The 20,599-nt window shown below is 47.1% G+C and overlaps 10 protein-coding genes across 10 annotated transcripts; 5 read left to right on the top strand and 5 right to left on the bottom strand.

Annotated features, from left to right (window-relative positions):
* Window positions 1–18: 18 nt before the first annotated feature.
* N7533_004004 (alpha-hydroxy acid oxidase) lies at window positions 19–1,303 on the bottom strand (the record flags this gene model as incomplete). The annotated part of the gene is made up of 3 exons (XM_057100654.1): window positions 19–725; window positions 791–1,110; window positions 1,164–1,303. 3 exons carry the CDS (start codon window positions 1,301–1,303, stop codon window positions 19–21), a joined length of 1,167 nt encoding a protein of 388 aa, XP_056960284.1.
* Window positions 1,304–2,136: 833 nt separating this feature from the next.
* On the top strand, window positions 2,137–2,618 carry N7533_004003 (Dabb family protein; the record flags this gene model as incomplete). The annotated part of the gene is made up of 3 exons (XM_057100653.1): window positions 2,137–2,202; window positions 2,263–2,373; window positions 2,463–2,618. 3 exons carry the CDS (start codon window positions 2,137–2,139, stop codon window positions 2,616–2,618), a joined length of 333 nt encoding a protein of 110 aa, XP_056960283.1.
* Window positions 2,619–3,148: 530 nt separating this feature from the next.
* N7533_004002 (uncharacterized protein) lies at window positions 3,149–3,709 on the top strand (the record flags this gene model as incomplete). The annotated part of the gene is made up of 2 exons (XM_057100652.1): window positions 3,149–3,407; window positions 3,471–3,709. The coding sequence occupies 2 exons, from the start codon at window positions 3,149–3,151 to the stop codon at window positions 3,707–3,709; spliced, it is 498 nt and encodes a 165-aa protein (XP_056960282.1).
* Window positions 3,710–3,885: 176 nt separating this feature from the next.
* On the bottom strand, window positions 3,886–4,822 carry N7533_004001 (SDR family NAD(P)-dependent oxidoreductase; the record flags this gene model as incomplete). Its single annotated transcript, XM_057100651.1, has 2 exons — window positions 3,886–4,744; window positions 4,812–4,822. The coding sequence occupies 2 exons, from the start codon at window positions 4,820–4,822 to the stop codon at window positions 3,886–3,888; spliced, it is 870 nt and encodes a 289-aa protein (XP_056960281.1).
* Window positions 4,823–5,625: 803 nt separating this feature from the next.
* Window positions 5,626–6,306, top strand: N7533_004000 (uncharacterized protein; the record flags this gene model as incomplete). The annotated part of the gene is made up of 1 exon (XM_057100650.1): window positions 5,626–6,306. The coding sequence occupies one exon, from the start codon at window positions 5,626–5,628 to the stop codon at window positions 6,304–6,306; it is 681 nt and encodes a 226-aa protein (XP_056960280.1).
* Window positions 6,307–8,110: 1,804 nt separating this feature from the next.
* Window positions 8,111–8,977, bottom strand: N7533_003999 (uncharacterized protein; the record flags this gene model as incomplete). The annotated part of the gene is made up of 1 exon (XM_057100649.1): window positions 8,111–8,977. The coding sequence occupies one exon, from the start codon at window positions 8,975–8,977 to the stop codon at window positions 8,111–8,113; it is 867 nt and encodes a 288-aa protein (XP_056960279.1).
* A 2,964-nt stretch (window positions 8,978–11,941) lies between these two features.
* Window positions 11,942–12,951, bottom strand: N7533_003998 (uncharacterized protein; the record flags this gene model as incomplete). The annotated part of the gene is made up of 4 exons (XM_057100648.1): window positions 11,942–12,199; window positions 12,252–12,395; window positions 12,538–12,699; window positions 12,868–12,951. The coding sequence occupies 4 exons, from the start codon at window positions 12,949–12,951 to the stop codon at window positions 11,942–11,944; spliced, it is 648 nt and encodes a 215-aa protein (XP_056960278.1).
* A 428-nt stretch (window positions 12,952–13,379) lies between these two features.
* On the bottom strand, window positions 13,380–16,823 carry N7533_003997 (DNA-directed DNA polymerase delta POL3; the record flags this gene model as incomplete). The annotated part of the gene is made up of 3 exons (XM_057100647.1): window positions 13,380–14,118; window positions 14,178–16,363; window positions 16,425–16,823. The coding sequence occupies 3 exons, from the start codon at window positions 16,821–16,823 to the stop codon at window positions 13,380–13,382; spliced, it is 3,324 nt and encodes a 1,107-aa protein (XP_056960277.1).
* Window positions 16,824–18,199: 1,376 nt separating this feature from the next.
* Window positions 18,200–18,958, top strand: N7533_003996 (uncharacterized protein; the record flags this gene model as incomplete). Its single annotated transcript, XM_057100646.1, has 4 exons — window positions 18,200–18,345; window positions 18,467–18,485; window positions 18,606–18,682; window positions 18,748–18,958. 4 exons carry the CDS (start codon window positions 18,200–18,202, stop codon window positions 18,956–18,958), a joined length of 453 nt encoding a protein of 150 aa, XP_056960276.1.
* Window positions 18,959–19,352: 394 nt separating this feature from the next.
* N7533_003995 (uncharacterized protein) lies at window positions 19,353–20,333 on the top strand (the record flags this gene model as incomplete). Its single annotated transcript, XM_057100645.1, has 3 exons — window positions 19,353–19,560; window positions 19,702–19,833; window positions 19,882–20,333. 3 exons carry the CDS (start codon window positions 19,353–19,355, stop codon window positions 20,331–20,333), a joined length of 792 nt encoding a protein of 263 aa, XP_056960275.1.
* Between the last annotated feature and the right edge of the window lie 266 nt (window positions 20,334–20,599).

The raw sequence follows: 20,599 nt of genomic DNA, 5'->3' as shown, positions 1-20,599 counted from the left end.
AAGCTCCGATCATGAACGCTAAATCTTGCTTAGCCGACCTTCTACAGAGCGTCTTATCAACGCCTGGCGAGCATCCTTCACATTCACAGTTCCAGACAAGGCCATAGTACGAGAAAGCTCTCGCTCTAATATGTTCATCACTGTTTCGACACCATTGCGACCATCATATGCGAGTCCCCACAATGCCGGTCGGCCGACTAAAACAAAATCAGCACCAAGTGCTAGCGCTTTGAAAACGTCGCTTCCATGGCGTATTCCTCCGTCCAGAATGATGGGAATTCGTCCTCTCACAGATGCAACAATTTCCGGCAATGCTTGAATAGTTGATGGAACACAGTCTAATTGGCGACCGCCATGATTAGAAACAACAATGGCATCAACCCCATGCTCGATAGCAAGCTCGGCATCCTCCGGCGCCATGACTCCCTTTAAAATGATCTTCATCCTGGAATTCTCCCTTAAAAAGTTGATAGTCTCCTTCCACGTGAGAGAAGCGCTATTTGCCCCATTTCCAATCGCCAGTCGGATCTCACGTGCATGCTTTGCCGAACGTGCATCCATTAAGGTGCGATTGGAGGTTGGTTTGCCTGTCTTTTGTCCATAATAATTTCCTATATTGGCCAGCTGGAGACCTTTTGGAAGAACAAGTGGAATCTGTCGCTCATTGATTCGATTACCAAGAATCGGCGTGTCAACCGTGAGAACGAGCGCTTCGTACCCCGCAGCTGCGCGGTAATTAGCTCCAAATCCCAAATCAATACCGAGGTAAATGGGGTGGGTTGAAACAAACCTTCTGCTCTTTTGATAAGAGGGATACTGAGATCGAGCTTAGTTGCTAAATACAGCTGAAACCAGAATGGTGTTGTGGATCCCATATCGCGATTGATGGACATCACGTCTTCCAAAGATGTGGTGGAGTTTGAGGATAAAGTCAGGCTCAAGCCCATAGCGGCAGCTGCACGGGCTACGTCCATCTCTCCTTCGCCTCCGGCCAATCTTTGCATTGCACTGGGAGCGATTCCAATGGGAAGAGGGTATGTGTGGCCGAGCAATTCCGCCGATGTATCCACTTCGGCGACATCACGAAGGACACGAGGGAGAACAAATAGTCTGTTTGGCTTGATTAACATTCGAGTTGATAGCAGAGGAGGCTTCAAGAATACCGATCAAAGTCAGTTCGATTTCTTTCTACCGCGGTCTGGTCATCTGCCCCGCAGGAGTAATAGTTATAAACATTTCCTGGAAGTTTGCTTCTAGCAATTGCTTCCACTTGATCGATAGTAATAGGATCTTCTTCGGCCATATTTCCCGTTCCCTGATAATTGAGAGGTGAAGTTATAAAAATGATAGCAAGAGAGGCCCTGGGGGAATTCACTACTTGATCGTCAGATTTTGACCGGAAATTAATCCGGTAGAACCCCCAGAATATCGCCGTTGACTGAGGATCTCGGGGATATTACAGTTTGCGCTGCAAAGGCATGAGAGCTCGAATAGTGATATATGTGCACTAATATGAATATTCTTCAAGATTATTAGAGCTTTTCGTAATATTTAACTATATTAATGTTTAAAAGTCAAAACAAAAACTTCGTACGCTTTTCTTGTTCAACCACATTCGGCACTTGAGCAGAAGCCGACCTTGGACAGATTAATTGAAAGGTAGATGAATCTTGCTAAGCATATTTCTTCCAAGGTTCTCTTCACCTACCGTCTGGGCGCATCGTACCTAGGTATTGTCTAAATTATCGTTTGATATAGGCATTATCACACAAGCACCGCTCGATGATTGAGTAATTCATATTGGTCTATGTCAGGAGAAGGGTCGTTAAATATTACCACCCAGAAGTCTTACGACTTGCACTTTGCTCTCTTAGAAGCCGATATCCGTTGCATATGATTTCCAAGGTTTCTGCATTAACGCGTCGTAAGGTGCATAGTTTGAGCTGGAGCGAAGTCTACATACTTCGTTACGTAACCCTGAACAGACCCCGCGGCAGCCGCCCGCACTGAACCATCTTCAAAGGTTCCCTTCAACTACCTTCAAGCACGAACACTTTCAAGTTGCCACGAGGATATCTTCCCCAAGTAGCTTTGTTTCGTGACTGTACAGAAAACTCTGGGTGGCACACTGGCACCATGTCGATCACTCACATTGTCCTCTTCCAATTCAAATCCGGCCTCGATGCCCAAGTAATCAAAGACGTATGTTTGCCAAGTCTGGTCACTGTATTGTGTTGCCTAACTCAATTGAAATTTTTAAAGGTCTGTACGCGCATGCTAGATCTAAAAGATAATTGCGTGCATCCATCATCCCAGAGGCCATACATCAAGGCATCATCGGGGGGTATTGACAATTCACCCGAGGGTATTCAGGTGAGTCCTCCGAGCAACGTGCCCTTTATGTGAATGAAGTGGCGGGTAGTACGACATATCAAGTACTCAAACAAATCGATTCTATTCAGGGCGGCATCACTCATGCCTTTGTTGTTGAGTTTGAGAATACGGCAGACCGAGACTATTATTGCAAGGAGGATCCGATCCATCAAGAATTCGTGAGGAGCCTAAGTGGAATCATTGAGAAGGCCCAGGCGATTGATTATACGCCCGGTGTCTACTAGCACCGGCTCGTAGTTGTTCCTGGGGACTTGAAGTAGAGGTAAACGATACCCCGGGTTTTGATTCGAATGACGTCATTTGGATTATACAACGGACCCTCAGGCGAGCACATTTCTTGATATATGCAAGCATCAATCGGTGGCAATCACTAATTTTCAATATTTCAATAAGACCCTATACAAGAATCCGAAACTCTGCTATTTATAAATACTGCCAGTGCTTAAGTTGTGGAGTGTGAATGCAGTTGCCTAGGACGATCATCTATAATACTAGTATCTGTGCGGGTCGGGAATTGATAGAATGCCGACAAATGTAGGGATGTGTCAAAGGCGGAGTATTCCGAAAGGTAGATGATTCAAGTTTTGAGTATATACTAGTAGTATTAAAATACCTGGCCCACCCAACACTTGATATGTAGAAAATTTCGTCTTCTTTGACATCGAAATTTCATTTCTATAAACAAACCGCATTACTAGTATCTCCGAATCGCCTCCAAGACCTTCAAGTTGGTCTTATATACTACTATCCCACCATGCGCACTTCATCTCTGCTCTACATATTTGCTCTAACATCGTATGTTGTGGCTGGTGATGTAGATGCCAACGATCTTCCATCTCAGTGTCAGGACGTCTGCGCCCCAGTGGTTAGCTTGACCTCATCCTGTGACAAGAAAACCCACGACGATGATACCTCCGAGCTGAAATGCATCTGCAAGGACCCTCGAGCAGCAAAGAGCCTACCTGAATGCGATGCATGTATCTCAAAGTACAGCAAGGATGGAAGAGACAATGGTATGTAGACTTTTGGACTTGACGCATTGCCGAAAATGCCAGCTGACCACCACGCATAACTAGATGCAAATGATCTTGTTCGGTCTTGCTCGTTCACTACCACTGATTATACTGCCATGGCCACTTCTGGTCTTGGGAACTCCACCACATCCGCAACTACGACTGGAACTGCGTCCTCTTCGGGAAGCTCAACTGCCTCCAACGCTACTTCCACAACATCCAATGCCGCGGTCGGCCAGTCTGATACAAGAAACAGTATCATGGGGGCAGTATTCTTCGGTTTAATGGCGTTCGTTGCTTAAAAAGGGACAGCTATCTCTGAAGGAACATCTCACGCTAGCACCTTACTCCCGAAACACATCTATTTTTTCCATTTGACGCTGCAATGAAATACGTTAAATTATTATTCTCAATCATTCTTAAATTCAAAAATTCCTGTTTAAAGAATTGAGATTTCTAGTCACGTTAAGTGAGACGGTTACAAACGCGAGAAGTTCGATATAGAAGACCACCCAGTCCCAGTTGATTCAGTCAGACCTCCATCAATAACCAGATTTTGGCCAATGATATAACGAGCAGAATGACTCGCAAGAAAGGCCACGCAATTAGCAACATCAAAAGCATCCCCCATAGTTCCCTGGGGAATATTATGATCCGTGATCTTCTTATGAATCTCCCGATCTTCCGCTGACTTGCTGTTACCTAGCATCTCCAACAACGGCGTATAAACCATCCCCGGAGCGATCGAGTTCACACGAATCCCTTTCGAAGCGTACATGACACCAGTTACTTTGGAAAAATGGATAACAGCTGCCTTTGCCGACGCATACGCCACTTGAGGTTTGCCGAGATATCTCATGCCTGCAATAGAAGCATTATTGATCACTGCGCCGCTGCCCTGTTTCTCCATAATGGGGAGAATAGCATTGCAGCTTAGGAACACTGATTTCAGGTTCAGCTGAATCTGTGCATCCCAGGCCTCCTCTGACATGGTGGCTGGGTCTCCTGTTTTTGTCCCGCCGACGTTATTCACGAGGATGTCAATGCGCCCATACTTGGCAGCTGTATCGTTGATGACTCGTTGGATATCGGGTTGAGATCTCGCATCGGCTTGCACAGCGTCGCAGTAGTTCCCACTTTCCTTGATGTGTGATGCCGTGCGCTGTGCTGCTTCTAGGTTCAAATCGCAGGCGATTACTCTTACGCCTGATGCGCTGAGAACTTTCGCTATGGCAGCCCCATTACCCCAGTATTTCGAGGTTGGGTCGCCGGACTGGCCTGCTCCTATGATCAAGCCGACCTTATCTTTCAGGTCTGGGTAAACAGCGAATTGTTCCCTGTATTCGAGTTTCGAAATCAGTACTGACGCTCGTTTTCTCAGTGGGGTGGGGGAAATGGTATCACCTGTGAGCCATATTGCGCAAGTTTATATGGGGCGAAAGCAAATGAATGACAGAAGAGACGTCCGTTCCTGAATGTGAGATACAAATTGCGCATGAGGGTCGCACTGTACTTAAATAGTTACCCAGTGAGCTAGAGGTTTGGGCTAGCAGCCGGTGGGAGACCCCCACACAGCTAGTATATTTCGCTGCGCTCTCCGATGACTGCGGGTAAACGGTAAATGATATGATTGATTGATCTCAGAAACTTCTTGCGGCACTCGTGTCGAGCCTAGTCAACCTCGAAGGTCTCACCTAGTAGCACTTCCCCGCTCGGTGATATACCGGTTACACCCCGGGCCTATACCTAGGTATGCGTCGTGGGGCCAGCAAGCCCTTCGCACTGGAATCGCCCTTACTAGTAGCAACGGAAGATAATGGCCAAAAAAATATTAGGTGAGTATTGAGGATATTCACAATGTCATTTCTGTATTTTTAGATGAATGATTCATCACCTCTCTGTTTGAAAACAGACTCTATACTCTGCACCAGCCAAGAATACCAATTTGTGGGGATTTATCTTCCTCATTTCCCCAGATTGATATCCTGCGACTATACTAGGACTGCATGTCACATACCCCGCCGATCCGGAGAGAAAAGCGATAAATCAACGTGGACTCTCTCTTCCCTTGAAGTCTGACCTCAATGCATTCACCTCGAGTAAACATCTCACCATGTGAAAACTTATCGACGACCTGAAATGACCCCGAGTAACAAGGGTAAAATTCAAGTTGGCAGATAAACAAGCCGCAACGCCAAGACTGGCCGAGGCCCATCACATGATCTGCACAGTTGAGTTCTACGACCGACCGGAAATTTTGCGCCCGGGCAGAAACGAAGAGCCCGACCAGAGGAAGTCAACATCAACAACATCGCCAGATTCGCCCAAACCATTCAAAATGGCAGACCCCAACCCACAAATGACCACTCATGCCCAGCGCGAAGCAGACTACGAGCGCTTCAAGACCTACGCCGCGACCGGATTCCTCGTTGCCGCGCCCGTGCTCATTGCGCTCCCGCCCCGCAAATTCGACCACCTGACTGTCCTGCTGGCGAGTGCCTTCTGCGTCTCTGCAAACCATATCACACGCGAGCGCACAGGTCGGAGTATCGTCGACCGTATCGAGGCGCGGATCACGACACGCCCGGCTGTCCTGCGAGAACTGCCCAGCGAGCGCGCGCAAGAGATTCAAGCCCGACTAAGGGCTGCGCGGGAGGCGCAGATGAAGGAGGCGGTTGGGGAGGAATTGGAGAAGTTGAAGGCTAGAGAAGCGCAAGAACAGGGTGTTGTGCAGCGGGTTTGGATGGGTGGGGAGGCTCCTGGTTGGATGGAGAAGAGGTTGCAGGAGGAGCAGAAGGCGTTGGAGGAGGGCAAGGGGTACGGTGATTTGATTCAAGAGCACATCTGGGATGTGTGGAACTGGGGAAAGAAGGAAGAAGAGGAAGAAGATGAGGAGTGAAGTTGATTCCCTGCGTCAAGGAGACTCTCGAGGTGCTTCGATGACTCCGTTTTCACCACGATGCGCCTCGGTTGCATCCCATGGACATCAACCTCGACTTCGACATATTTAACACCAAAATCACCACAGCCAAGAGCCACCATCGTCTCTGCCTTCATGCATCTCTTGGCGTGGCATCCGCATTGTACCACCATCTTATCACCAATCAGCATCAGGAACCGGCGTTTGAGTTAACCATTTCTTGTCACCTCCTTTACTGTGTACTCCACTCAACGGCCTACGGGTTTCTACATGGCCATGTCTATATCAAACCTACGAACTTGTACTACCAGAAGAACATTGTATGATAAAAAAAATCTTTCATTCAAGCTCATACATGAGGAGTTATCAAGCTATCGTCGTGTTGAAACACCCCAGAGCCATGACTCCCCAGGGCATCCTTCACTTTGACTTCACTTTGACTCCAGAGTTGGAATCCTCCTTAATAATGATAAGACAAGAAGGATCAAAAAATACAAATAGAAATCTCACAGGAAAGCAAAGGACTTTGGGTATTACCTCGGGGCCATGACTCCCTTTAGTAAGTCACTCGGAAAAACTGAAGTCCAGGTAAGAATATCTTTTTTGTTCTTTTTGTTCTTTTTTGCCCGTTTCCCACAGTGTACATTCTCGCTAATAATACAATCTCGATAATCAACTCTCTGTGGGTAGGGATAGGGAGTGATCAATATCCAAGGTGGTGATGATTTGCCGTTCCCCCATTCGGGCCGTGGACTTCAAGTTTTGACAGATGCCACGAGATCAAGGGAAACTTCCTTGTCACTTGGTATGACAGGATAAAAACCTTGATCGGAACAAGGACTAACTAAATACATGAGATCCCTTTTTTCCTTTCCTTCTGACCTTCAAGGTTGTTGAGTAGCCGGGGATGTGACCCCAACCCAAGGAGGTAGTGAGTGCATGGTGGGTGTATGGGACAGCCCACTGGCACTCAGGGTTGAGTTGGAAGATGTCTAGGACGGAACTGACGTCCAAGGATCCTAGACAACTTGAACCAGGCAAGATATTGGCCTGTCAAGTTCATATTGTATATTGTCTAGCGGTATCCATATGCGGTGGCGAGAAGCGACCAGTACAGATGACAACATAGAACAGATTGGTAGAATTGAGTATGTCACATTCCTTCTCTGAACAGGACCGGGAGCTCAAGCGTTGACGATTAGGAGTCCAGTCGGACGCGAACTCAACCGATACAAACCCAAGGAGGAAAAGGTGTGACTTGTCAAGACCAAGGATGCAGAATTGTGAGCCGTATTCACATGGCCAGGTTGAAGTGGACCAATCCAATACCCTCGAAGGAGCGGTATCTTCATTGCTGCAAGTCGGGGAACCTGGAAGAGAGGAGGTCCATGGAATAGGGCGTTCGTAGTTGGTAGCAGTTGTGTTGTGTTGTGTGGCTGCAGGTGCTGGTGGATAGCGCGGTGGATGGCCGAGAACACTTTCTGTGCCCCATGAGGAGTGCTTCTATGGCCGGATCAAAAAGGACCAATCCAATACCCTCAGGAGAGCGGTATGTTCATTGCTGCAAGTCGGGAGACCCGGGTGAGTTTCATAGAAACCCCTGTGGGGAGTGTTCGCATGGCCAATATCGACTTTATGTGCCTTGTCGATGTCAATTTGAAGAAACTGACGGAGGCTGTTGACAGCGAAGTGGAGAGGAACGGAATGAGATAAATTGAAATGGATTAAACCATCATTCCGTCGCACTTGAAAGGTGATAGCCGTGGTTTGTGGAAAACCTGATTCAACCCTGAGGCGGAACGCCCCATGATCTCAGAAATATGTTGATCACGGTATCACTGAGCTCTTTGTTGTGTCGCTTGAGCTCGCAAATTTCATTGGAGACTTGGCAAATCAGTGTGTTGACATTGATTTCTTGAGATTGCAATGCTTGGTTGAGAATTCGCTCTAAAACCTTTAAATCAAATTTAGCATATCCCCGTGTCTGGATAGCTGATGACGGAAAACCGCTGACCGATTGATAATCGTAGATGTACTGGTCAAGAGGAGGTGCATCTGGCATTTCGATGTCGCCATCCTGGGCTTTTCCAAAGTGGTTGAAAGGCCCTTGGGAGAAAGGAGGAGCGGCCTCGGAAATGATCGCATCGAAAGAGTCATTCAGAGCAGTGAACGGACTAGGGCGCTGATGCTGATATGGCGCCTGGGGGTGCTTGGGGTGGCCGTGAACTTGAAAGGAGAGTGGCTGCTCCTGATATTTTGACGGATGTTGCACATGTCCACCATGCTTTTGGTTGCAGTAGTTGTTTCCCTTGTACCCCTGGCCTTGATTGGAAGTTTGTTGATTCCAACGAGGCTGATGCGGAGTAGATTGGGGATAGGAATTCTGACTTTGGCGGTGGTTTTGATTTTGATACCGCCGAGGACCCTTTGGCACACTGGGGTCATAGTGCAGATTGTCGCCTTGCTTGGAGCCAGAGAAGTTGCCATTGCGCGCATTCTTCTTTTTGTAATTGTTCTTTTTCTTATTCCGATTGTTCTTCGGTCCTGAGCCGTATGTGGTATTGTTTGGAAGAAACCCGGCATTTTGACTGAACGCAGGACCGTTTCCCCATTGGCCGCTAGGCCGGAGGAAGCTTACACGGTGATCCATGTTTGCTAGTGGGAGAGGTGGATGTAATGAGATCCACAGCCCAGACTCGTGCCTCAGCAGAGACAGGCAAGAGGGATTCTATTGCCGCCTTTGGAGACCTAGATTTCCACTTCAGGGAATCTCACCAATTGCTTTTTTGGTAATCTCGATAGGACAAAACTATTTGATCAGGCCTTTTTTGGGGGTTTTGATCTTTTTAAAAGCAACGCAGAAACAAGATCCTCAAGGAATTGGTGACTCCCTACAAGTCCAACCCTCAAGACGGCCTAGTAATCCTGGCTCGCTCGCTTTGAAGCTGCTGAAGTGAGTGCTGAGTGGTTTCTTCTTGATGAACTTGAAAAAGGCAGGCAGCCGAGTGATCGGCTATCTGGGAAATAAAGAGAGACCGGGGATGGAGGAGGAAGAAAGAAATTCTGGGAAAATTGAGATGGAAATTTTTTCTACCCAGAATTTTTGGAACCTTGGAAATCCGAGGGCTTCGAAGCTCAACTGGGATAGAATATCAAAAGAATGGTGACGACAGACGTCCCCTTTGGGCGAAAAGTGAAGCCCTTCCAAATTTGCAACCTTGGAACCCCAAAATGGACTGGTAACCAACTCGCACCAGAGAGAACTATATCGTAAAAAGTTAAATCGTAGAAGTACTAGTCCTACTTTGTCCAAAAGAGGGCTCGGAGTCTCAAGCTGGCAACAGCGTAGTAGATAATGTAAAAGCCCACTCTGGGTGATAAGGAGGGATATGGTAAGGGGATGTCAAAAATGAGCGTAGTATGAGTGGTATTTGTAGTGCAAGAAGACTATTCATAGATGTATATTTGTTCTGATTGATTGACTCTGGTATAGATAGCCAGAAAAGGTCTGAGATATCCTAAGATGCGAGTTCAAGTTTAGGATCGCGTGAGCTGGCAGCGTACAATAGCGCGCATGCTAACATTTATGTGCCCTACTCCCTTTACTGAAAATGCTTTGATTGATTGTGGAAATCTTGGACTGGCCAGTCAAATTTCAGAGACTAGATAATGAAAATACTAAAAACAGCCTTGAAGGATTAAAATAATTAACAAAGAAAGAATCCGTTGTTGTGGCATTGTGTGTTTCATGAAATCCCCGGCGAATCAATTTTGGCAAATAATTTTAGAACATCACAATGAGTACCCAGTAGGCAAGGGGAGCTCACTGTTCTCGATCCCAACGCTCTGCCAGCTTGAACCTTCAAGTTCAAGTTCAAGTTGAAACCAACCACCCTGGGGAGACATTATACTACTAGTACTACTAGTAGTCCATGGGTAGTGACGTTTGGATAGAATCGTGATATAGGAAATGACCCTCAGGCTAGCGTATACTACCTAGGTCCTCTAGTACTGCTACTAGTAGTATAGCGATTCTGCTATCGTGCTTTCTATCAAGCCGACATTTGATGGCATTCGCCCTCCGAGGTCCTAATTCTGACGCCATGATGAATTTAGATCGCTGGTCGGTGTCCGATGCTGGAGGCCCCTCAGAGACTCCAACCCGAAATTTTGTCCCGAGTAGTAGTTCGTCCACGGGTCGCAATACCTGACTTCAGACCATCGCGGAGACTTCAGACCATGAGACTTGAACCCAACTGAGAGCCCTGCCTAAAATAGGATTTTTTCTTTCATCACAAGCTCTAAACTTGGAGAGGGACGTTCATTCATATAAATTCACAAGTGCTTTCTTGTTTCATCGTATTGTTTAAATCCTGTCAAAGGACTGTTTCTCCATTGTGTTTAGATATCTACGTGCTGTAGATATCGTGCTTTATTAGATCAGCATATGCCTAAGTACCTAGGTAAAATGGTATAAATATTCCCATCTTTCTAAAGCATTTTGAGGTTGGATTATCATCTCAGAGTATCTGAGAGAGAAGACAGTATCTGGCCTACGCTCCTCTTCAAGTCAAAAATCACTCCAGACCGTCAGCAATTTTCAACTCTTGACTACTAGTACTAGTAGTACATAGGTTCCGCACACTTGGGCACCTCCACTGATTTGATCACCGCGACGTTCTCGAGCCTTACATACCTAGGTGCCTATATAGTTATTTCAAGACAGGATGCCTTACCCTGAGATGCCTCCCACACCACCCCCCACACCACCCCCTGGCTATCGTTTTGACACGATGGCTTGTTCGGGTACCCGGCGCGCCGTTTCACGGCATTGGCATCGTTACCCTACACCTCCACCTTCGCCACCTCTTGGCCGGTCCGTGAGACAGATGGTCGCCCGAGTTTGTGCATCTCCACCCGTCACTCCACGCCCAGCGCCTTGTCCATCCCCGCCGTTGCCGCCATCTCCTCTTATCATAGAGTAGTGGTTGAATAGATGACCTCGATGATGGCCTTTCTTTGATCATAGACCATGGCTTTGGAGTTGTGAACTTATGGCCGCATTTTCATTTTGTTCTGTTTGTTGACATCGAATTCGGAGTTCTAGAACGCAGAAATTATTCGAGTTAATAGAATCACATTTGACTCTCTCCACTGGCATTCAGGACATCAGTCCAGCATGTAGTACTAGTAATAGAATTCTACCTGAAAATTTCGAGTTAATTTTGAATAGTAGTAGTAGGTGTCAAAATTTAGATCAGCTCACAAACTCTGGAGGTTGAAAAAAGGATTTACCTTCAGCTGTTCCAAGGTTCAATAGTTGGAACCCTGAAGAAGGGTATCCCAAAGTTCAAGTAAATTTAAAGTATGATACCAAGGCTACTGATTTTCAAAACTCCAAGGTTGGCCGAGTCTCAATTTATGAGTGTGTCACGGTATACACCAGCTATAATCAGTCAAATCAAGTCGATTGTCGGTCAAGGCATGTCGAAGGTGGTCATTAAAAAAAATACAAGCTCCAATGTTTGCCACCGTGGTAATGATAGTATGCAAGAAACTTGAAGCAGCTTGAGTACATTCAACCATTAAAACCCAAATGCTGCAAAAGTCCAATTCATTGTTTTTGTCGTTTAGCTCTCCCAGACGCAAAACCTCCATCCCTTCTCAATTCGCTTCCGACTCGAACTCGCTTCTTTTGAGGCTTTTGACCACCGCCAGGTGACAAACTTTCGTTTGAGATCATACTTTCTCGCTTTCTCTTCTCAGGTTGCGCATTTTCTTTTTTCCGGCGTCTTTCTTCCTTGATGAGGAGTCGTCTCTGTACTTCGGCGGATATGTCTTCGGTCTCATAGGCGGAGGAGGTATGTTGAGACTCGTCGGGGGGGATTTAGGGGTGGGGTGGGGTTTAGCTTTCGTTTTGAGACTGGGCTTTCACCACCTGTGTCGAAATTGGGGTTCACAGGGACATCATTTTCCACCTCCTCCTTTTCGAGTCTCGGGCGCTTCTTCTTCTTGCGAGTTTCTGGTATGGGCGATGCGTCATCTGAGGCTGTGTATTCGTTGGGTTTCTCTGGATTATGGTTGTTATTATATTATCGGAGCGGGTATTGAAGCGGAATGCGGGCGGAAATCCAAGACATACTGTTCAGCTAAAATGCCGAGTTAGTCTCTCGAGTCCTTTGGAGGGTATGAGCCAGATTTGGGGCTTACCATATGCTTTCGCATCACATTTGACTGATTCATCGCTTGAACCGTCTTGTTCAGCATCGCCGAGACTGCTCGGAAAGCCTCGCCGTCCGGCGCGATGTGACCTTTGACCGAGTCCAGCATTTCGCGATGTGACACGAGCACAGCTTCATGGCGGGAGAAGATCTGCCCAAGAATTGAATTATCAGTCACATTGGTTCGGTCTATGTGGTATCAAGTATCTCCCGCTGCCTTGTAAGGTGAGGGGCTGCTGGCGCATTTCTCTTTATTTTTTTTTCCATCCGCGGGACTGGAATCCCTTCGCGATGCAGCAATCTGGGGATGACGACATACCTCTGCCCACGGGACTGTTGAGCCATTAGCCTGCCAGTTTTGTGGGGTTCCACCAGGGTTGGCCTGAGTATCTGCTGAATTCATGTTGGCATGTGGGTTCGGGCGAATGATATCCTGCAAAGAAAAAGAGGAAGGGGAAGAGATCTGAGGATCGACGGAGGAGAAGCTTCTCCGCGCCAAGAATCTCCGGTGCCGCAGGAACGATCCACTCGGACTCAACTCGGAGACAAACAAATTTCCATGTTCATTGACATGTGTGGCCATTGATTAATCACTTGACTACGTACATCTACCTGCTAGAGCTTAAAATTCCGATTAATGTGATGCTCATAGTTCAATGTAAACCACTAAGTTAAAAGATGCAAATGATTCTGTGGGATTACTGTGTACAAGTTTAACTCCCCAACGCCGCCTTGACCATGCCAAATTTCCGCCCATACCTGGGTAGACATGTTCGAAAAGAATGCCTACTCCGAGCCAAACAAAAGAAAACTTACAAGCACATGAGTTTATCACCAAGCTGCAGCGTCGAAATCAAAGCGTGAAAGCTCCTTCTGTGAATCCTCGACATCCTTCTTGGCCTTCATACGCATGTAGAAGATGGGACAATCCCGAGACGAACAGATAACCTCACAGTGAAGACTGCCCTGGCACCGTTGACACTGTGTCCAGAGACGACCAAATCGAACCTCTAGATCCGACGTCTTGGTGAGGGTCTTTGTGTACAGCTCACCGACTCGAGGACGGCAGTTCACGCACACGGCACCGTCCATTTCATCCTTGCTGGACAGCGGCTTCTTGCATCCCATGCATGTCTGCGTTCGCTTGGTAAACTTCATTAAACCACCAAGACTGGGGGCGGCGACGGAAATCGACCGCGTGTGCTCGCCGGTGAGAAGCTGATTGGCCTTCTTCTCCCCTAGAATGGGCTCGAAGATACGACCGAGGGGATTGGCAAGCTGGTTGTCTAGGTAGTATTTCGTATCGATGGGAACGTTATTTTCCAGCACGTAAATGGGATCTTCGGCTCGCTCGTAGCCCTTGGAATTCGTGGCGCCCTTGATCATGACGTAGGCTACACGATCACCAAGCGCAGGAGCAGAACCCGCATCACGCTTTGTCATGCGCTTGGCAAGTTCGACGTGTGCTTGCTTGGCAGCGTATTCCTTCTGAGAAAGCTGCTTGGTAATGACCAGCTTTGACATATCAACTTTGTTCTGGAGAAGGTCCGAGATGGTGGATTTGACATATCTAGTTCACTCATGTTAGCTGTTGTCTCGGGTTTCAGAACGTCAACACATTGTACTTACTCCTGAGCAGCATCGGGGTCTCGGTCGATCAGGATTTTGTTCAATACCGTCTCGATGACGTTCTGGACGAGCACGCAGTTATCACGACGCACGGTCTCAATGCCTTTGGTATCCATCTTGTCGTGCTTTTCAGTGTTCGTCCAGTAAAGACCGGCATATCGCTTTTTGTTGATCAGAAGGTATGGGAAGTACACCTTCTCAAACTCCAGTTTTATGGGTTTGATAAACTTGGACGAAACAAAGTCTGCAGCTTCTTGGCCTAGCCTCATGGCTTCGGCTAATTCGCCGACTCCAAATTTGACCATGACCGAGTCGGTATCACCATAGATGACTTGTGCATCATGAGAATACCCATTGGCAATGGTGTATCGAGCTTCGACCTCCGCTTTGGTTTTCTCAATCATTTGTCGACCGTAGCTGGTGGTACTACTAGCGATTGGAAGACACGGAAGTTTGCCAACGGTGGCACCAGTCAGACCATAAACACTGTTTGCGCTGATCTTCAAGGCAAGTTGTCGACCGTTCAGCACAGCCTTTTTGAAAGGGTCGGTTTCAACCGCAAGCTCTCTCTTGGCCTTTTTACGAGCTCCAAGAAGTTCCTCAAGAATCTGGGACAATAAACCCTTGCGAACCTTGGTGGTGCAGAACAAGTCACCGTTAGGTGTGACAATATAGTCCTCGTCTTTCTTCAGGCCAAGCTTCTCGACGCTGGTGTTGTTGAGTAATGTCGTATAACACAAATTGTGTGCTTGAATGATTGACGGATACAGAGAAGCGAAATCGAGAGTTGCAATGGGAACGTTGTAATACCCTCGCTTGGGCTCAATGACTGTGGCACCTTCATAATCTTGCTCATCATGTGATTTGGAGTTAGGCACAACGAGTTGCTGTTCGAGAGCTTTTCGGAATAGCTGGCTGATGAACTTTACTTGCTGACCACGGGATAGCAGGAAGTTGAACGGCACACCCGTCACCCTTGCCATCTCGGTATAGTTCACCAGACACATTAGCTTGTCCATCAACCGCTGTGGTAGATAGGCATCTTTTAGACAGTATACTGCCAATCGTCGCCGTGAGTCCGGTGTGCCGTTGAAAAGCTCCGTAATCATTGTGTGATGGACATCCTCCTTTTGTTCGCCTAAAAACTCATAGGAAACAGAGTTGAGTGTGTAACTTCGCAGTTGGTGATCGCGTTGGACCAGTTGGAGCATATCGAGCTGAATTCTGCCGTTTGTGTTTGTCGCCTTCGTCTCACGGTTACCCATTTGCTTGCTAGAGAAGCTGGCCTCTTTGGCCTCTGTCTTTGTTCCCTTCAAGCGAGTCCAGTATGGGAAGTGACCGCACTTCAAATGTTTTGCTCGATCCAAGAGATAAGGGAAATCAAAGTTGGCAATATTGTAACCGATGATAACGTCCGGGTCCACCTTTTGCAAAAACTCTTTCCACGCCATCAACATTTTGTCTTCGTTCTTGAATTCCAGAATTTGCGTATTCACAATCAAGCTTGTGGTGTCGAGACAGAACACATTTCGGACAAATGGTTTGGTCTCTCCGTAGCGAGTCACAACATTGGCTATTTGGATGACAGGATCCACGTTTGGCTCTGGGAAGATACCTTGGCGGCCGGCGCACTCGATATCGAAGGACAAAACGCGGAGGGGGGCCATCTTGGCCCATTCACCATTCGGCGCATGAGCAATCATGTCATGGTAATCCATAACGGCTTCAAGCTGACAAGTTGACACCTTTTCCCACTCTGGGATAAGACGATACTTGCTAGCCGGTGCCTCGACCCAAGACATACCGTGCAACCCCGTATCGATCATAAATCGCAGTAGGTATTGGATGTTATCAAAAGTGAGGATACCAGAGTCGGTCAAGTTACCCCAGAGTCCCTTGTAGTTCATTGAGCCGCCTGGGGTTTCGAGCGCACTGCGAAGTCTGGCGATAAACCTTGGATCAGCCACAGTGATCTTGAGGTACCAGCTTTTTTGGTTTCCCTGGAAGCCGTAGATGTTCTCGCGCATCGTTACTTGAACTGACTCGATCACTGGAACCGATTGCGCCATTTTGGTCTCGAGGAAAGCACGGTATGGGTTGCAGTCGGCCTGGGTGAAACCGACAGGGGCGGCGATGTAGAGATAGTGCTGAAATCCGGTGACGTTTAGAAGAACCGATTGGCCGGCCTGTATAGCATGTTAGATCAGTTGGTGAGTGGGGGGGTTTCATCATTTGAGCCGGCTATACCTCCGTGACACCGAAGAGGCGCACTGCAATCTTGTCGCCAACCATTCGGCCTTCCTCCGCATCAATCTGTTGGAAGCAGATATTTGCTGTGGCCGGGTCGAATTCCCCGAGAGGAGGCCGTTCCCATTGTTGGTCCTTCTCGGCGTTGTTCTGTTTTAATTGTCCCATGTCCTGTGTCAGCTTTTCGAGCACCTCCTCCTCGAACTGGCTCTTTTTGGGCTGGGTGGACCCAAAGCCCTTTCTTTGAGTACCCATAGGAGGAGCCTTGAGCTGAGAGGACGTTTCATTCTCAATCTTGCGCTTCTTGAGCGCGGCGGGGGAAACGAAACCATTGCGGGCACCGTTACCGTTGGCTGCGTCGCCCAGCACCCGCTTCTGGGGCATAATGGCTTCCGGCATGGTTATCACTCGTCACAGGTGCATTCATACACTTTTAACAAGTTGAATAGAGGGGTCGTAGCGTCGGAAAGGAGAGAAGGTGTTGGGCGGGCAACAGTCCGAACAGCAGAAGTCGCGGATGTCCTGCAGATGTTCGTGTCCTCCGTCGCGACTTCGACGTGACGCTCTTAACGCGTGAGTGGTCACATGCTGATAAGATAAAGCGGGTCACGGTCTAGGATGACACTATGTCACGTGTCTTTATATCATCCACGACTAGGCCTCGCCAAACGCGGGTTCGGGGCGGGTTTTCATTTTTCCAACCCGCCCACGGGTAACCCATCGCGGGTTTTGCATTTCACAAACCCGCCCGTGGGTTTTTGGAAAATGTTCGCGGGTACCCAAATTACCCATCAAAATACATAATTGATGCACAATATGTGATTAGTCAGTGTGTGTATTTTTGGTAATCTATTTTGGTACCGATTTAATATTGGAAATACAATCAGATAAGATATAATATCGGCTCCGAAATATATATATTGATAACGGACAGTAACTGCACCATGTTTCGGTCCGAATGTCTCCCACCCTATATCATCAAATGCTACAACGGGATACCCCAAACGTAAACTTAGCCTAGTCAGGCAAATGTCTTTTATGTTAAGACCATTACTCGATCTAGATATAAAAGCTGCTTAGACACCAATAAACGCGTTCCTGGGGTCGTTTACAGTCGCGCGGGTTTTGGGTACCCGTGGGTTGACGCGACCCAGAAAACGCGCCGGAAAAAAAAAGATGCAATCTACAAGGCTATATTATCTCTCACTAGACAATACTGTGTTAGATTTGAAGGCTGAACCTCGATGATATTGAAGACAGAAAAATGTCATCGCTATTAACTGATCGATCTTTGAGTCCCTTAGCCTCTATTGAACCGTCATCCGATTCCTTTCTGGACTCTGATTTCCAATCCTCGGTATGAAAATTGAGATTCTGCACTATAGAATTCCTTTTACCCTCCCCCCCAACTCGAGCGAACATGCTAAGAGACCACGTAGCCTGATAGGGAGCTCCGGCGAAGCATTGATGCATCCAGCCAACCACCCCCGCCGATTCTAAAGCGTGTAGGACCGAACCGCAAAAAGAACTGGATCTTGTACGAATCAGAGAACTCGATGGAATTTCTGATCTGGTGGGCCAAAACGGAATACGGACAAGTGCTGAATAGTGAGGGCCGGTCAAGAATTAAGTGGTCGATAGAGTCGCATTATGCTGAAGTTTGGAGACGCTTCGACTAAGTTGCTGACATCTTGACTGGTCGACCTAAGGTGATTTGCAGGACTTGTTTGACTTTGCTAGACCACCCGCAACATAAGAAGCACGGGACAAGCGTAATGGGAAAACACCAGAAATCCAAGTCTTGTCGACAGGGCCAGAAAAGAACCTACCGTCAGACACTTGTAACAAACTCCATTCAGAAAGCTTTCCTAGGGGCTTCGTCTAATTGCAAGAAATTCACTACATTGCAGCTTGAAGAAAGGTTACTGAAGACGATAGCTATTTTACGATTGCCTTTCTAGACTATTGAAAATCCCGAGTTCTAAGCCCTGCTCAATTTGGTTTACTCTGGCCCAGGAGAATTAGAAATTCCTTTGGTAAAGACTCTGCGACGTTGCTTACGTGACTCTGTTGCAGCCTAATAAGAGACTTAATTACGAGACTTGCCCGAAGATGTGAAAGTTTCTCTTGTACTGGATTGCTGGACTAGCCCTTTTTAGTAAGTATTTATGGTAATTACAGTATACTTCATTGACAAAGATTGGAACTATTGTGAAATGCTTCTTGGGTTTGAGCCTCTATACGGAGCTCACAGTGGGGTTAATCTGAACGAAGTGCTTCTTTAGGTGCTTAAGGACAGATGACTTCTGGATCGGATCTTCAGTGTGACTACAGACAATGCAACAAACAACGAGACTCTCATCCGGGCCTTGCAGGAGTCACTTCTTTCGAGCGGTGCCATTAGTACGAGGGAATCCATTGTACGCGTTCCATGTATGGCCTATGTGATTCAGCTTTGCCTGAAGCAACTACTAGGCCATATCAGAGCCGCTCCAAAGAATAAAGAAGTGAGAAGGTTTTGGTCTGACACCTAAGCTGTCTGTCTAAGAGATTCCCTAGAGTATGGCGATGTGGCGTATACTCTCGCAAAGGTATGTTTGACCCGGAAAATGACTACAGGAATTTTTGTTAAAGATTTTCTTCTCCTTATGATAGATCTGGTCTTTTGCCGTCTTTGTGAATGTAAGCCCACAACGACGAGATGCATTTCTATGTCTTTAATCGGGTGGAACTCGGCTTTTCCCCCTCCACGACGTACAGACCCGCTGGAACTCTACTTTTTTGATGCTCCGAAGAGCGCGCTGGCTTAGGAACACCATTGATAAATACTGCCGAGACCATGAATATAGCCAATTTAAAGTCACCGATACCGAGTGGCGGCAAATCGACTACCTGGTCAATATAACAAGGCCGTTCTTCAAATTTACCATGGCTCTGATGAAGACCAAAGATGTGACTATCTATAGTGTCTTTCTCGTGTACAGGAAGCTTCTGGAACACATCGAACGCTCAAACCGGAAGCTGAGAAAGAAAACCACACCCTGGAAAAAAGATATGTACGGTGCCATGCTCATGGCAAAGCAAAAGCTAAAAGATTATTACGAGAAGACCTATCGTGACCATGGATTTCTCTACGGTATAGCGGCTTTGCTTGCTTCTCAGTATAAGCTTTGTGCTTTTGATGATACAGAGTATTCGCAGTGCATTGGCGAGACTTCAAAAAGATATTGTGAATATCTGCGATTATCTTTTGTATAGTATCAACAAAGAAACCTAGAGATGCTATTCCGTGCTGTACAACGCCCTTCGTTACAAGCCTCGGAGTTAGAACGGCTTCTTGAACCAATATATGCGGTAGAAACAAGCGAAGGAGTCGGGTATGACGAGGTTGATCGTTATCTCCATGAGTGTAAGTATATCTGGCTTAATCGATCTGAAAGACCGTTAACGTTCCCAGCGACTACCTCAATACCACCGTGTGTATACTGGAGAGAGAATGAGAGTAAATTCCCCGTGCTTTCGCGGCTAGCTCGCGATTTGCTCTTAGTTCCAGCCACTGGCGCAGGAGTTGAAAGGCTGTTTAATAGTGCCCGGGATATTTGCCATTATCGCCGGGGATCTCTGAATGAGACTATGATACAAGACTTGATGATGTACATGTGCTCTGAGAAATTCACCCTGGAGAGCCAGCAATCGAGTCTGTTGGATTATAGGATGGCGGAAGGGGAGGACCAGGAAAATCTCGAAGAAAATGAGGCAAACAAGGAAACCGAAGATGAGAATGCAGCTATTAGCGATATAGACGAGAGTGATCTAGTCGAAGATACTGATATGAGCCCCACTGTTCAGAGTGTTCTGGGATTTGAAAGCACCGCCTTACAGGAGCTTCCTTCTCACAGTCGACCGTAAGATGTGACGATGACGGCTATTCGTCCAGATCCAGAGAGCGATGATGAAGATTTGTTGCCACCTCTAGTTACGCATCTGGGAGAGAGATATCAAAAAAGATCATCAGGGAGGATGACAGTGCCTTCAAGCCGACTTGAAGGCTATGAGCTGTATTAGTTAGTCTCCTCTAGTCCTATAGTTTGATGTAATCTCTTAATATAACCACTTATCCTAAGATATAGACCTTTATGTAAAGCGAGGTTGTGATTATGTTATGGTTGGGACTT

This window comes from Penicillium manginii, assembly GCF_028828005.1.
Source record: "Penicillium manginii strain IBT 31320 chromosome Unknown utg000004l:1.0-7231830.0:1.0-7236170.0, whole genome shotgun sequence".
Classification (NCBI taxonomy): Eukaryota; Fungi; Ascomycota; class Eurotiomycetes; order Eurotiales; family Aspergillaceae; genus Penicillium; species Penicillium manginii.
Note: the sequence above shows the minus strand (reverse complement) of the source record. Positions and strands in the feature narration are given on the sequence as shown.